This window comes from Gopherus evgoodei, chromosome 8 (assembly GCF_007399415.2).
Source record: "Gopherus evgoodei ecotype Sinaloan lineage chromosome 8, rGopEvg1_v1.p, whole genome shotgun sequence".
NCBI lineage: Eukaryota > Metazoa > Chordata > Testudines > Testudinidae > Gopherus > Gopherus evgoodei.
This window is the reverse complement of record NC_044329.1, coordinates 108881184-108895464: the sequence shown is the minus strand read 5'-3', so window position 1 is coordinate 108895464 and position 14281 is coordinate 108881184. Positions and strand designations below refer to the sequence as shown.

Here is a 14281-nt window from a genome sequence, read left to right as displayed (position 1 = left end):
TTCATAAGCACTTACTTGAGAGAGATCCAGTTGCTTACATATGGTTTCTAAGCAGCGTAGTTTGTTCAGAGTTTGCAGACATACTCATCCTCTGTTTTTCACTTTAATCTCACAATTGAGAAAACAGAATTAATGTTTAGAGGACTGCTGATGGAATACTTTAAAAAGCATCCTGGTGAGCAATTACTATTGATGTTTCATATTTCCTGAATTCCTCTTCCCTTTCCCTATTTATTTACAAGGAATATGCATGAAGATAGGAACTTTTTTGCTAAGTGCTCTTGCTCCCATTGCTTAATCCTGATCTGAAATAATCACCTTTGTTTTGTTACATCGCAGCTGATTATGGTCAATGTCCCTGAGCACTCGGCAGCAATCTTGACCTTAATTCTTCTTCAAGATCCTTGCATTCTGTGACACTCCTGTAATAAATTTAATACTGTGATTCCCATTCTGTGTGCACAGCACAGGGGGATACAGAATCAGAGTTGAGGTTTCTATGGACCCTTAACACTGAATGTTTTGACTTTCAGAAACTTGGATTTTTTACTACAAGATTCTAATTGTGTTTAAGTTAATTTACATGTCATTACAACCAGAACTCTTGGTGGTATTTTTTTTTCCTGTGAATTCTGATATCACTGTGCTTTCTTGAACAGTCATATATTTTGGCAATGAAAAAGTGTATCAGTTAGCATCCTATCTGTTCACATTTACATGTCAAGATAGCAAAGTTCAAGTAAGTTTGTCTTCTTTTTATTCTTCGCTTTTAGGCCACAGCACAGATGGAGGAACGGCTGGCTGAGTTTATTGCTTCTAATGCTCCAGAGAACGTGCTGCAATTAGCAGATGGGGTCCTAAGCTTCATTTATCATCAGGTTATTGAGCTGTCCAGAGACTGCCTGGATAAATCACGTGAAGGACTTATTACTTCCCGGTACTTTTATGAGCTGCAGGAGAACTTAGAGAAACTCCTACAGGATGTAAGTCCGCTCAGAAAATATATAATATGTTGCTTTGATTAAACCTTCAACAATAAATAAAACCTTGAGTTTAGGGAGAGCCAATGGGTAGGACACCAGGTGGGGAGTTAGGAGACCAGTTTTAATATCCGAGTCTGCCACTGACGTACCAGGTATATTTGGGCAAATCACTTTACCCCTGTACTCCAATTTTACAAAAATCAAGAAATGTACATGAATGAGTTGGTAGAGACTTCACCCTTCAGTGAAAATTGGGCTCAACCAGATAAAAGAAATTGCTTTACTTTCATGTACTTTAAGAATTCGAATGACTTATTAATGAGGATAGTGCCTTGAAGGAATAAAAACGTCATAGTTTATTGTGTTACTATAAAAAAATTTTTTACAAAGGATTTTCAAAAGTTGAACTTTATTCATTTTGTTTTTAGTTCTGCATTGTATTTTGTAGCATTCAAAGTATTAACAAAAACACAGGAGGGCACAAATTTTAATACATGTTGATTGCACTTCAACTATTCAAACAAAACCACTTTTTCCTATAAAATAAAAGAAATATTTGATAAAAATGTCCCTAGAAGGTAATGTTTGTATGTCAGTTTAAATCCCTGCTTTACCTATATGTAAACTGGACTGGAATTCTTCTGATGAATTTTGATGGAGAGAATAAATTATAGGGATCAAAAGGATATGCCACAGCTGTCATGTTAGGTTTGTCAATAGTGCTATTTGTTACCATAGTATAGGTTTTGGCTTGGGAAAAACTTTCTTACTTTTGCTTCTTGGTTAGGGAGCAGTTGAGCTGGAATATTATGGAGGTGATGATGCCTATAGCCTCTATGTCTTGGAAGATCACAGGTATTGCCAAGTGATGTAAGAAGGGAGAGATGAGCTAAGTTAGTTGAAATAAAATTAGTTTATTCCCTGTGTTGGGTTTTGTATATGTTCTGTGGAGCTGCATACATATTTCCCTGAGCAGTTTGCAGCTCCCGTGGTGTGAATTCTGGCAATTTGTACACCGTTGCCATTCTTTCCAGGTAATGGCACTGTACATGAGAAAATGGTATGAAGATTAAAAAGCTGTGCAAAATACTAGGAAATCTTACTCATATTACCTAAAATGTTTAGCAATCTCCTTTTGAAGACAGAGCTCCTCTTGATGTGTGCTGTAATTACTTGGGAGAGAAAACTCAAATTTGTCTTCATAAAGATCTTCCATTATAAAGAGGAGAATTCTGACAACACAAGAGTCTAAGGGGATGCCTGGTGACGGTATCTGTGAGGTTTTTTAAAATGTCACTTATATGTTAGAACTAACTACTATGAACATAACATTTCAGTGGTACATTGATTTTTATACTGATCTTAAATATCCTGTTGTTTATCTTGTATTTTGCTTACACAGTTTAATCTAACTCATACTTTTTTCAGTTCATGTTTCTTCTCTTAGGAGTATGAATTAATTACTAGGAAGTGCATTGTTGTTAAAGCCCTCAGAGATAACCTTGTGACATTTGCAAGTAACGACAGTTAACCTTTTTTTTTGTTGTTGAGGACTTAGCAGAGCGGAGGAGTGTTTTAATTATTTATTGGCAAGTGAATTTGTAGCATTCATGAAAGCGACAGTGAAGACTAGTTCATAAATGGTCTAGACAGTATTTGGTCCTGCCGTGAGGGCAGGGGACTGGACTCGATGACCTCTCAAGGTCCCTTCCAGTCCTAGAGTCTATGAGTCTATGAAATACCATCCAGGAATGCCACTTCCAGTGAGTTCTCCTTCCTAGAGCTATGTGGCTGGATTGTCATGAAAAGGGTTCCCAGACACCATCTGAGATGCTTATGTGTTTGGAAGTTTAGTTCAGCACAAAAGTAGGATGTGTCTTTATGTTCCAGGGCAAGTATCACGAATTTCAATAGCAAACACAGGTTTCACTGCAATCACAGCTCGTCTTGGTGTGGTATTGTTTGCACGCTGTTGGCTCCATCACACGGAGCCCTGGATATGATCAGATGAGCCCACCTCCACATGAGCTCTCTAGCCCTTCGTGTGCATCTGAATGAGTCTAGAACTGGTGGACTTACAGAAACTTGTGTTGCTTTATCCCTGTGTCAGGCTGCCCCTCAGGCAGTGTCAGAATGACAAGACTGATAACCCACAGTGGAAAAAGCCGACCAGTCTGTAGAATGGAGGGGTTGTATCTCACCAAAGAAGTTGTCCAGGAGTGATGGTCTTTAAAAGGAAATGTGAAAATTAGACTAGACTAGAAATGTGAGCAGCACAAGCTTCCAGTGCAAGCCAAGCAACACCTCAGTGTGGGTCTAGTTAGACAATGCAACCATGGCTCTTTAGAGAAACTTACAAGGAGGCACAAGAAGCAAAGATGTCACTGAAGAGTTGCACCTACTGATGACTTCTGTGGAAAAAATATCTGTCAACCACTCGCATAGCTCAGGACCTAAGCGATGAGACAGAGGGCTAACAGGCAACAGATATACACATGAAAATGGGAACTCAATTTCAGTTTCAGAAGCTATGTCTCTGGTAGGTAAATCCACAGCTGAGTTCAGACACGGCACTCAATAGAGCAGAACTTTATAATGCCAAGTGCAACAAAATTGATGAGGGGTATGGAATGGCTTCCGTATGAGGAGAGATTAATAAGAGGGACTTTTCAGCTTGGAAAAGAGATGGCTAAGGGGAGATATGATTGAGGTCTGTAAAATCATGACTGGTGTAGAGAAAGTAGATAAGGAAGTGTTGCTTACTACTTCTCATAACACAAGAACTAGAGGTCACCAAATGAAATTAATAGGCAGCAGGTTTAAAACAAATTAAAGGAAGTATTTCTTCACACAGCGCACAGTCAACCTGTGAAACTCCTTGCCAGCGGATGTTGTGAAGGTCTAGCACCATAACAGGGTTCAAAAAAGAACTAGATAAATTCATGGAGGATAGGTCCATCAATGGCTTTTAGCCAGGATGGGCAAGAATGGTATCCCTAGCCTCTGTTTGCCGGAAGCTGGGAATGAGCAACTGGGGATAGATCACTTGATGATTACCTGTTCTCTTCATTTCCTCTGGGGCACATGGAACTGGCCACTGTCAGAAGACAGGATACTGGGCTAGCAGGACCTTTGGTCTGACCCAGTAGGGTCATTCTTATGTTTATATATTTCCACACCTGTCCTGTTATAGGCAGAGTGTTCCAAAAGATAGGTAAGATCCCAGGAGAAGCAAGCCTAAGGGGAAAAACAGTTAAAAGAGTTGGCAGTTTTTCAGAGAGAAATTATTAAATACACAATAGCAAACTATCCCAATGAGTAGGAAAGATAGGAAGTATTGCAAAAGACCACTGTGGCTTAACCAAGAAATCTTCGGTGATCTGAAACTCAAAAAGAGTCCTACAAAAAGTGGAAACTAGGTCAAATTACCAAGGATGAATATAAACAAATAACACAAGTATGTAGAGACAAAATTAGAAAGGCCAAGGCACAAAAAGAAATTAAATAGCTGGAGACATAAAAGGTAACAAGAAAACAATTTACAAATACATTAGCAGCAAGAGGAAGACCAGGAACAGGTTAGGCCCATTATTCAGTGAGTGAGTGGGAGGGCGGGGGGAACAATAACAGAAAATGTGAAAATGGCAGAAGTGCTAAATGACTTTTTTGTTTCAGTTTTCACCAAAAAGATTAGTAGCGATTGGACATATAACATAGTGAATGCCAGTGAAAATGAGGTAGGATCAGAGGCTAAAATACGGAAAGAACAACTTAAAAATTACTTAGACAAGTTAGATGTCTTTAAGTCTGCTGATGAAATACTCAAGGAGCAGACTGAGGAGATATCTGAGCCATTGGCAATTATGTTTGAAAAGTCATAGAAGGCGGGAGAGGTTCCAGAGGACTGGAAAAGGGCAAATATAGTGCCACTCTATTAAAAGGGAAATAAGGACAACCCAGGGAATTACAGATGAGTCAGTGTAACTTCGGTACCTGGAAAGATAATGGAGAACATAATTAAGCAATCAATTTGCAGACACCTAGATTAGAAGATAGTGAGATAAGTAACAGTCAACAGGGATTTTTCAAGAACAAATCATGTCAAACCAACCTAATAGCTTTCTTTGACAGAGTAACAAGCCTTGTGGATGGGGAGAAGTGGTAGATATGATATATCTTAACTTTGGTAAGGCTTTTGATACTATCTCACATGATCGCCTCATAAACTAAGGAAATACAGCCTAGATCAGTGGTTCTTAACATATTTATCATTATGGGCCTCATCCATTACTACTTGTATGGCCCTGAGGATGTCAGGTGGGCCACAGCTGTGTACTGATTGGTCCGCAAGCGGCCCATAGGCCACAGGTTGAGAACCACTGGCCTAGATGAAGCTACTATAAGGTGGATGCATAACTAGTTGGAAAATCATTCCCAGTGAGTAGTTATGAGTGGTTCACATTCAAGATGAAAGGGCATATTGAGTGGGAATCAGTTCTGGGTCCAGTTCTGTTCATCTTCATCAATGGTTTAGATAATGATACAGAGAGTACACTTATAAAGTTTACAAATGATGCCAAGCAGGAAGGAGTTGCAAGTGCTGTGGAGGATAGGATTAAAATTCAAAATGATCTGGACAAACTGGAGAAACGGCGCAAAGTAAATAGGATGAAATTGAATAAGGACAAATGCAAAGTACTCCACAGATACACGTGTATATCAGTTGCACACATACAAAATGGGGAATGACTGCCTAGGAAGGAGTACTGTGGAAAGGGATGTGGGGATCATAGTGGACCACAAGCTAAATATAAGTCAACAGTAATACACTATTGCAAGAAAAGCAAACATAATTCTGGGATGTATAATGAGAGTTTTGTAAGCAAGACACAAGAAGTAATTCTTTTGGTCTACTCCACGCTAATCAGGAACTGGAGTATTGTGTCCAGTTCTGGGTGCCACATTTCAGGAAAAATGTGGACAAATTGGAGAAAGTCCAGAAAAGAGCAACAAAAATGATTAAAGGTCTAGAAACATGACTTATGAGGGAAGATGAAAAAAATTGGTTTTGTTTAGTCTGGAGAAGAGAAGACTGAGAGGGGACATGATAACTGTTTTTAAGTACATAAAAGGTTCTTACAAGGAAGAGGGAGAAAAAAATGTACTTAACCTTTGAGGATAGGGCAAGAAGTAATGGACTTGAATTGCAGGAAGGGAGGTTTAGGCTGGACATTAGGAAAAACTTCCTAACTGTCAGAGTGGTTAAGCACTGGAATAAATTGCCTACGGCGGTTGTGGAATCTCCTTCATCGGAGATTTTAAAGAGCAGGTTAGACAAACACCTGTCAGGGATGATTCAGAAAATACTTAGTTCTGCCATGAGTGCAAGGGACTGAACTAGATGACCTCTCAAGATCCGCTCCAGTCATACAATTCTGTGATTCTGTGATAGCCAGGTTCTCAAGGAATTGTATCATGATGACTGCAGAGTGGCTGAGGTTCTGCTGGTATCCTAGAGCTGGTGAACTTGTTAATGTATGCATTATTTCACTTCCCAGTAGCTGTGATTTCTGAATCAGGGACTGGTTATTCCTAAAGGTGCTGCTTCAGGTTTATGCTTTAGCTCTTGAAAGGGATAACCTCAAGAGAGAGGTCTTTGCAGACAAGTTGTCATAGCCAGGATGTATTCTTTCAAACAGTCAACCTCCATGAAGAAGTATTACTACTACTGCCACTGCCACCACCTTCTCATCTTAATTTTATTGTAGTAGCACTAAGGGCTTGTCTACAGTACCGCACGGGGTCACTCTAAGATACGCAACTTCAACTATGTGACAAGTGTAGCTGAAGTCAGCATACTTGGATCTACTTACTGTGGTGTCTTCACTGTGGTAAGTTGACAGCTGACGCTCTTCCGTTGACTCTGCTTGCGCTCATTGTTCTGGTGGAGTACCAGAGTCAATAGGCAAGCACTCAGCGGTTGATTTATCGCATCTATACTAGATGTGATAAATCGACCCCTGCTGGATTGATTGCTGCCCGCTGATCCGGCGGGTAGTGTGGACAAGCCCTAGAAGAGCCAATCGTAGACCAGGACCCTATGTGAGAGTATAGAAACCTTTGCTGTCTGATGTTTTAAACCAAATATCAATCCTACACTTTTCTTGGCAAGAGATACCCTGTCATACTCAAATGGTGGACTGGACTTGGGAATTAATGCCATAACTTATCAACCCTTTGGCAATGGTAGTATTCTGCAGTGATAAAGGCAACGTGCCACTCAGAGTTCAGCGAGATATCGATAGATTTCACAAGGCAGTTCATAGAATCCAAGGCCAGACGGGACCACTGTGATCATATAACTCTGATCTCTCATATAACACAGGCCACGGACCTTCCCCCAAAAAATTCCTAGAGCATATCTTTTAGAAAAACATCCAGTCTTGATTTTAAAATTGCGAGTTGATAATTGAAACCAAATATCAAATCTCTTGTACCTCTTGAGGGACTTAAACATGGTCTGGAATGCTCTCACTGGCCTAGTTTTTAAGCTGTTTAAAAGGATATCTCTTCATTGACTATCAAAGTACTATTTCTGGTGGCCTGCTGCTGTGCTTGGGATATCTGGAATGCAGAATAATCTCCCAAGGAAAGTGGTGAAGTTCCATCAGTTGGGTCTTTTAAGCCTAGACCTGACAAATACATTTGAAAATGTTCGGTGGAAAACAACCTAGCATTGTCAGGGAGAGGGATTGAATGATGTAATAGGTTCTTTCCATCTCTGTCTTCTCTAATTGAATGAGACTATTTTTTATATTTAGATGGGGTTTTTTAATGGTGAATTTAAAAGCTCTTATGAAAACAAAACCCATCCTTTACTATAACATTTGAGAGGACATTCCTAGGGTTCCCTTCTAGCAACAGCACTGCGGAGGAAATGGAAGGCAGCCTAGCTCCTGCAGTCAGCTGGGCACGAGGGTCATGATCCAGCACTCCCCACCTGCCTAATTCTGAGGTAGTTGGGGAAAAAAAAGAGTAGAAAGAAAGATCAGGACAAACTCTCTCCTCCCCCCAGCAAAAAACAAAAAAAACCCACCCTCCTCTTGGAGTGAGGGAGCAGACGGCCATGCCCCTGTCTCCACAAAGTGATTGATTGGCAGACAGAGATCATGTTTGAGGCAAGCACATAGACTCATAGACTCTAGGACTGGAAGGGACCTCGAGAGGTCATCGAGTCCAGTCCCCTGCCCTCATGGCAGGACCAAATACTGTCTAGACCATCCCTAATAGACATTTATCTAACCTACTCTTAAATATCTCCAGAGATGGAGATTCCACAACTTCCCTAGGCAATCTATTCCAGTGTCTAACTACCCTGACAGTTAGGAACTTTTTCCTAATGTCCAACCTAAATCTCCCTTGCTGCAGTTTAAGCCCATTGCTTCTTGTTCTATCATTGGGGGATAAGGTGAACAAGTTTTCTCCCTCCTCCTGATGACACCCTTTTAGATATCTGAAAACTGCTATCATGTCCCCTCTCAGTCTTCTCTTTTCCAAACTAAACAAACCCAGTTCCTTCAGCCTTCCTTCATAGGTCATGTTCTCAAGACCTTTAATCATTCTTGTTGCTCTTCTCTGGACCCTCTCCAATTTCTCCACATCTTTCTTGAAATGCGGTGCCCAGAACTGGACACAATACTCCAGTTGAGGCCTAACCAGCACAGAGTAAAGCGGAAGAATGACTTCTCGTGTCTTGTTTACAACACACCTGTTAATGCATCCCAGAATCATGTTTGCTTTTTTTGCAACAGTATCACACTGTTGACTCATATTAAGCTTGTGGTCCACTATGACCCCTAGATCTCTTTCTGCCATACTCCTTCCTAGACAGTCTCTTCCCATTCTGTATGTGTGAAACTGATTGTTCCTTCCTAAGTGGAGCACTTTGCATTTATCTTTATTGAACTTCATCCTGTTTACCTCAGACCATTTCTCCAACTTGTCCAGATCATTTTGAATTTTGACCCTGTCCTCCAAAGCAGTTGCAATCCCTCCCAGTTTGGTATCGTCCGCAAACTTAATAAGCGTACTTTCTATGCCAACATCTAAATCGTTGATGAAGATATTGAACAGAACCGGTCCCAAAACAGACCCCTGCGGAACCCCACTTGTTATACCTTTCCAGCAGGATTGGGAGCCATTAACAACTACCCTCTGAGTACGGTTATCCAGCCAGTTATGCACCCACCTTATAGTAGCCCCATCTAAATTGTACTTTCCTAGCTTATCTATAAGAATATCATGCGAGACTGTATCAAATGCCTTACTAAAGTCTAGGTATATCACATCCACCGCTTCTCCCTTATCCACAAGGCTCGTTATCCTATCAAAGAACGCTATCAGATTAGTTTGACACGATTTGTTCTTTACAAATCTATGCTGGCTATTCCCTATCACCTTATCACCTTCCAAGTGTTTGCAGATGATTTCTTTGATTACCTGCTCCATTATCTTCCCTGGCACAGAAGTTAAACTAACTGGTCTGTAGTTTCCTGGGTTGTTTTTATTTCCCTTTTTATAGATGGGCACTATATTTGCCCCCTTCCAGTCTTCTGGAATCTCCCCTGTCTCCCATGATTTCCCAAAGATAATAGCTAGAGGCTCAGATACCTCTTCTATTAACTCCTTGAGTATTCTAGGATGCATTTCATCAGGCCCTGGTGACTCGCAGGCATCTAACTTTTCTAAGTGATTTTTTACTTGCTCTTTTTTTATTTTCTCTTCTAAACCTACCCTCTTCCCGTAAGCATTCACTATACTAGACATTCCTTCAGACTTCTCAGTGAAGACCGAAACAAAGAAGTCATTAAGCATCTCTGCCATTTCCAAGTCTCCCGTTACTGTTTCCCCCTCCTCATTGAGCAGTGGGCCTACCCTGTCCTTGGTCTTCCTCTTGCTTCTAATGTATTGATAAAAAGTCTTCTTGTTTCCCTTTATTCCCATAGTTAGTTTGAGTTCATTTTGTGCCTTTGCTTTTCTAATCTTGCCTCTGCATTCCTGTGTTATTTGCCTATATTCATCCTTCGTGATCTGACCTAGTTTCCATTTTTTATATGACGCCTTTTTATTTTGTAGGTCACGCAAGATCTCAAGGGTAAGCCAAGATGGTCTTTTGCCACATTTTCTATCTTTCCTAACCATCGGAATAACTTGCTTTTGGGCCCTTAATAGTGTCCCTTTGAAAAACTGCCAACTTTCCTCAGTTGTTTTTCCCCTCAGTCTTAATTCCCATGGGACCTTACCTATCAGCTCTCTGAGCTTACCAAAATCCGCCTTCCTGAAATCCATTGTCTCTATTCTGCTGTACTCCCTTCTACCCTTCCTTAGAATTGCAAATTCTATGATTTCATGATCACTTTCACCCAAGCTTCCTTCTACTTTCAAATTCTCAACAAGTTCCTCCCTATTTGTTAAAATCAAGTCCAGAACAGCTTCCCCCCAGTAGCTTTTTCAACTTTCTGAAATAAAAAGTTGTCTGCAATGCAGTCCAAGAACTTATTGGATAGTCTGTGCCCCGCGGTGTTATTTTCCCAACATATATCTGGATAGTTGAAGTCCCCCATCACCACCAAATCTTGGGCTTTGGATGATTTTGTTAGTTGTTTGAAAAAAGCCTCATCCACCTCTTCCACCTGATTAGGTGGCCTATAGTAGACTCCCAGCACGACATCATCTGTGTTTTTTACCCCTTTTAGCCTAACCCAGAGACTCTCCACACTTCCATCTCCTATGTCCATCTCCACCTCAGTCCAAGTGTGTACATTTTTAATATATAAGGCAACCCCTCCTCCCTTTTTCCCCTGTCTATCCTTCCTGAGCAAACTATACCCATCCACACCAACATTCCAGTCGTATGTATTATCCCACCAAGTTTCAGTAATGCCAACAATGTCATAGTTGTATTTATTTATTAGCACTTCCAGTTCTTCCTGCTTATTACCCATACTTCTTGCATTTGTATATAGGCATCTAAGATACTGGTTTGATCTTGCCTCCCAGCTTTGCCCTGACCCTCCTTCCTCTCTGCCATTATAGCCCGTGCTCCGTCCTGTTTCCAACCCATCTCCCAGGTCTTGTTCCCCACTTACCTGTGGGTTTTGCTCACCTGTCCCCGTCAAACCTAGTTTAAAGCCCTCCTTACTAGGTTAGCCAGTCTGTGCGCAAATAAGGCCTTTCCCCTCTTCGAAAGGTGAACGCCATCTGTTCCTAGCAGTCCTTCCTCGAATAGCATCCCATGGTCGAGGAAGCCAAAGCCCTCCTGGCGACACCATCTTCGCAGCCAGGCATTCACATATCCTTGCAATACCTCAGATTTCAAGGAGCAGCAGGGAGAACTATAATCAGCTTTGCTGTCTCTAGACACTGCCCACCTGGGCTTCGAATTCTCACACAAACAGATTTTCTCCTCCCTAGTAGAGCAGCCCTTTGCTGTATTGTCAAAGTTTCGGGCTGAGTCTGACCTTTTCCTCTCCCCACCTTCAAGCTCACCCTGAGATCTGGGGTGGTCGACCCTGCCCTGGCAGAAGAGAGTGGCTGTCAGACACATCTCCCATTTCTTCCCTTTATCCCATGAGTGATGCTTCCAAAAGAGCCTTCCCCTTTACCTCTCTCGCCAAGCACAAGGAGAGCTGACATTGAACTGTTACTGTGTAAGGTACAGCAATCATCTCCACTCTTCTACAGTAACTGACAGTCAGGAGCTGCCCTGCCCCCTCTCTGTTAGCTTCTTCCGCAGGGTCAGGGTGGGACAGGCGAGTCGATTCTTCTTAATTGATTTTCTTAAATTAACTCTAGCCCATCCGTTAGCTAAAGGAGAAAAGAGGACAAGAACAGGGAGAGATAAGATTGGTTCCCTCGGTGCTAGCATAATAATAATAATAGTACTGCCTGGAGGTTGACTGTTTGCAAGAATGCATGCTGGTTCCGATGACTTGTCGCCAAGGACCTCTTTCTTGAGGTATCCCTTTCAAGAGCTGAGGCATAAACCAGAAGCAAGATGCTTCCTTTAGGAGGGAAAAGACTGAAAGGGAATAGTGGGAGAGGACAAGGAGGTTAGAGAGAAGCTGAGAGAACACCAGACATTTTTCTTTCCACCTCTCTTCCTCTTGCTTTACTCTCTCCTCTCATTCCTGTGTCTTCTCTTTTTCGTTGCTTTTTGAATGCGTATGAATCCCTTTTTTCCCTGCCTTTTCTTTTCCGTTCTCCCTTAGATGCTCTCCAAACTATGAAGGGACACATTCAGGATATTTCAGATTAAATGCAAAGCCATGTCACTGTGATTTCTTTCAGAGACAGAACTGAGCTACTAACGTGAGAATACGTCAAGACATCGGTTACTATGTTTAGACCGTGAGCTCTTGGGAGCAGGGTACTCACCTTTGGTTAGTTTTTAAGATGCTCTGCACATTTATAGCACTATATACAAATAATAGATACAATGAGGGCTATTATAAATTGCACTCACTGCTGCTGTATGGAGCAGTCTATGCAATATAGTCCATTGTTTATCTACAGTATTTGCATAAACTGTGGTAGCATCAGGGAACCAAATGTCTTTATCACAGAACAAGGAAATTAGTCTGCAGAAGGTCAGTGTATGGTATGTAGTTTAGCAAAATCTGTTCTTTTAAAGGAAGAATATTTTAAAGGATAAAGTACATTTAAAACAAAACCCTGGATAATCAGATTTTTTTTAAAGCCGGAATTTCAAGTTATAGGGAAAAGAAAATATTAAACTTTAATGAAAATGGTGCATATTAAGGACGGTTCAAATTGTACAAAAACTTCATCATAAAGCAAAGAAAAAGTACAATATGAAGAATCAAATATTCAGACATAGCTGACTTGGAAATAGCTATAGAAAACTTAGAGGCACTTACATACTAGATCTTGTTATAAAATACCAAAATGTTACCATGGCAAATAAGATTAATTCACTTGTATATAAGTATAAAGTGTCATATTTTAGCCAAGAAGTATTTGGTTTATTAAATAATTGGATTTATCAGGTGGACTTCCTGAAGTAGGCATGAATTCAAAATAATTTTTTAGGCATAACTTTCATGAGAAGCTTAAAGTTTGAAGTCAGAATATTAGAAAATAAAGTAAAAGCCTTCTTATATGGATCCGTAGTATTGATTTATTTATCTTTTACCTCATGAAACAAAGTAGAAACAGAGTTCAGAACAAAAGATTAGTCAGTTACTGCGCTGACGCAATGACTAACCAGATAAAATGAGTTGAATTGGCAATATTGTATATTTACACAATTAGTCAGATTTTCTGATGGAAAGAAAGATGAGGGATATACAGGTGTATCTGTAAATGAAACAAAGAAAAAGGGGCCTTATTACGGTTATATTATGCTGATTTTATGTTGCCCACTTGAAAATTGGAATTGCTTTCTTAATTAATGCATAAGTGAAATGTATTGGTTCTTGGCACTGCAGCTCTGCTGTTTTGGTTGGTATCAGTATATTAGCTCAATTACAGTGTTGTGACTTGCATATTCCAGTCATTGGTCCTGCTGAACCCCAGGGGAGGACGGTGATTTTAATTTCATGCCTCAGTGGCTAGAGTTAGTGACGGATGGGTCTTTCAGATAAGGGAATCGCTTGTAAATTACCCATCTCTACCTCCTATACATGTGTCACTGGAAATAGCTTGGTGTGTACAGGAATGGCATCAGCCTCCACCCGTAACCCCTACGCTCCCCTCCCCTCAAGAAAAACAAAACAAAAACCCTGAAATGACACCAGCAACCTTCAGACAAGCATGTCGTCATTGAGAACTGCTAATTAGATGGCATGCATCATACCAAGGCGCATGGTAGAAGCAAGCAGTTGTTTGGTATATAAGCCTGTGATTTTGAGATACTATAACTGGGGCAGATTGTAAACAAGATATCTGTAGAGATGTCTGGACTATCCTGTGAGAGAAGGAAACCAGAAGAAGCAATTTTACTGAGGATCTTGGAACAACAGCACTGTGCAGAGATTATGGCTGAGTGGCTCTTACAAGTTGTGTTTGATTTTTGTAATCCTGTAGTTCTCAATTTTTTTTTAGCCTTTCTTTATCATTTGACAGACATGAGTTAGTGTTTCATTTTCAGAACAGAACATCTGATTGAATCAGTTATATTTTTAAGAATATTTTGTCTGTGTCCTCTCAGTGACTTAGAAAGGATGAAAACAATACAGCTAGATTTATAAAAATAAATTGCCTTTGACAATATAAAT

The 14281-nt window shown here is 40.5% G+C and overlaps 1 protein-coding gene across 7 annotated transcripts in view; it reads left to right on the top strand.

Annotated features, from left to right (window-relative positions):
- Positions 1-14281, top strand: part of MAST2 (microtubule associated serine/threonine kinase 2) — a 363010-nt gene that overhangs the window by 302421 nt on the left and 46308 nt on the right. For all 7 annotated transcript variants that reach the window (XM_030572265.1, XM_030572260.1, XM_030572259.1 and 4 more), the window contains one exon: positions 774-983. In XM_030572265.1, coding sequence (XP_030428125.1) covers positions 774-983 — 210 coding nt within the window. The remainder of the gene's footprint in view (positions 1-773; positions 984-14281) is intronic.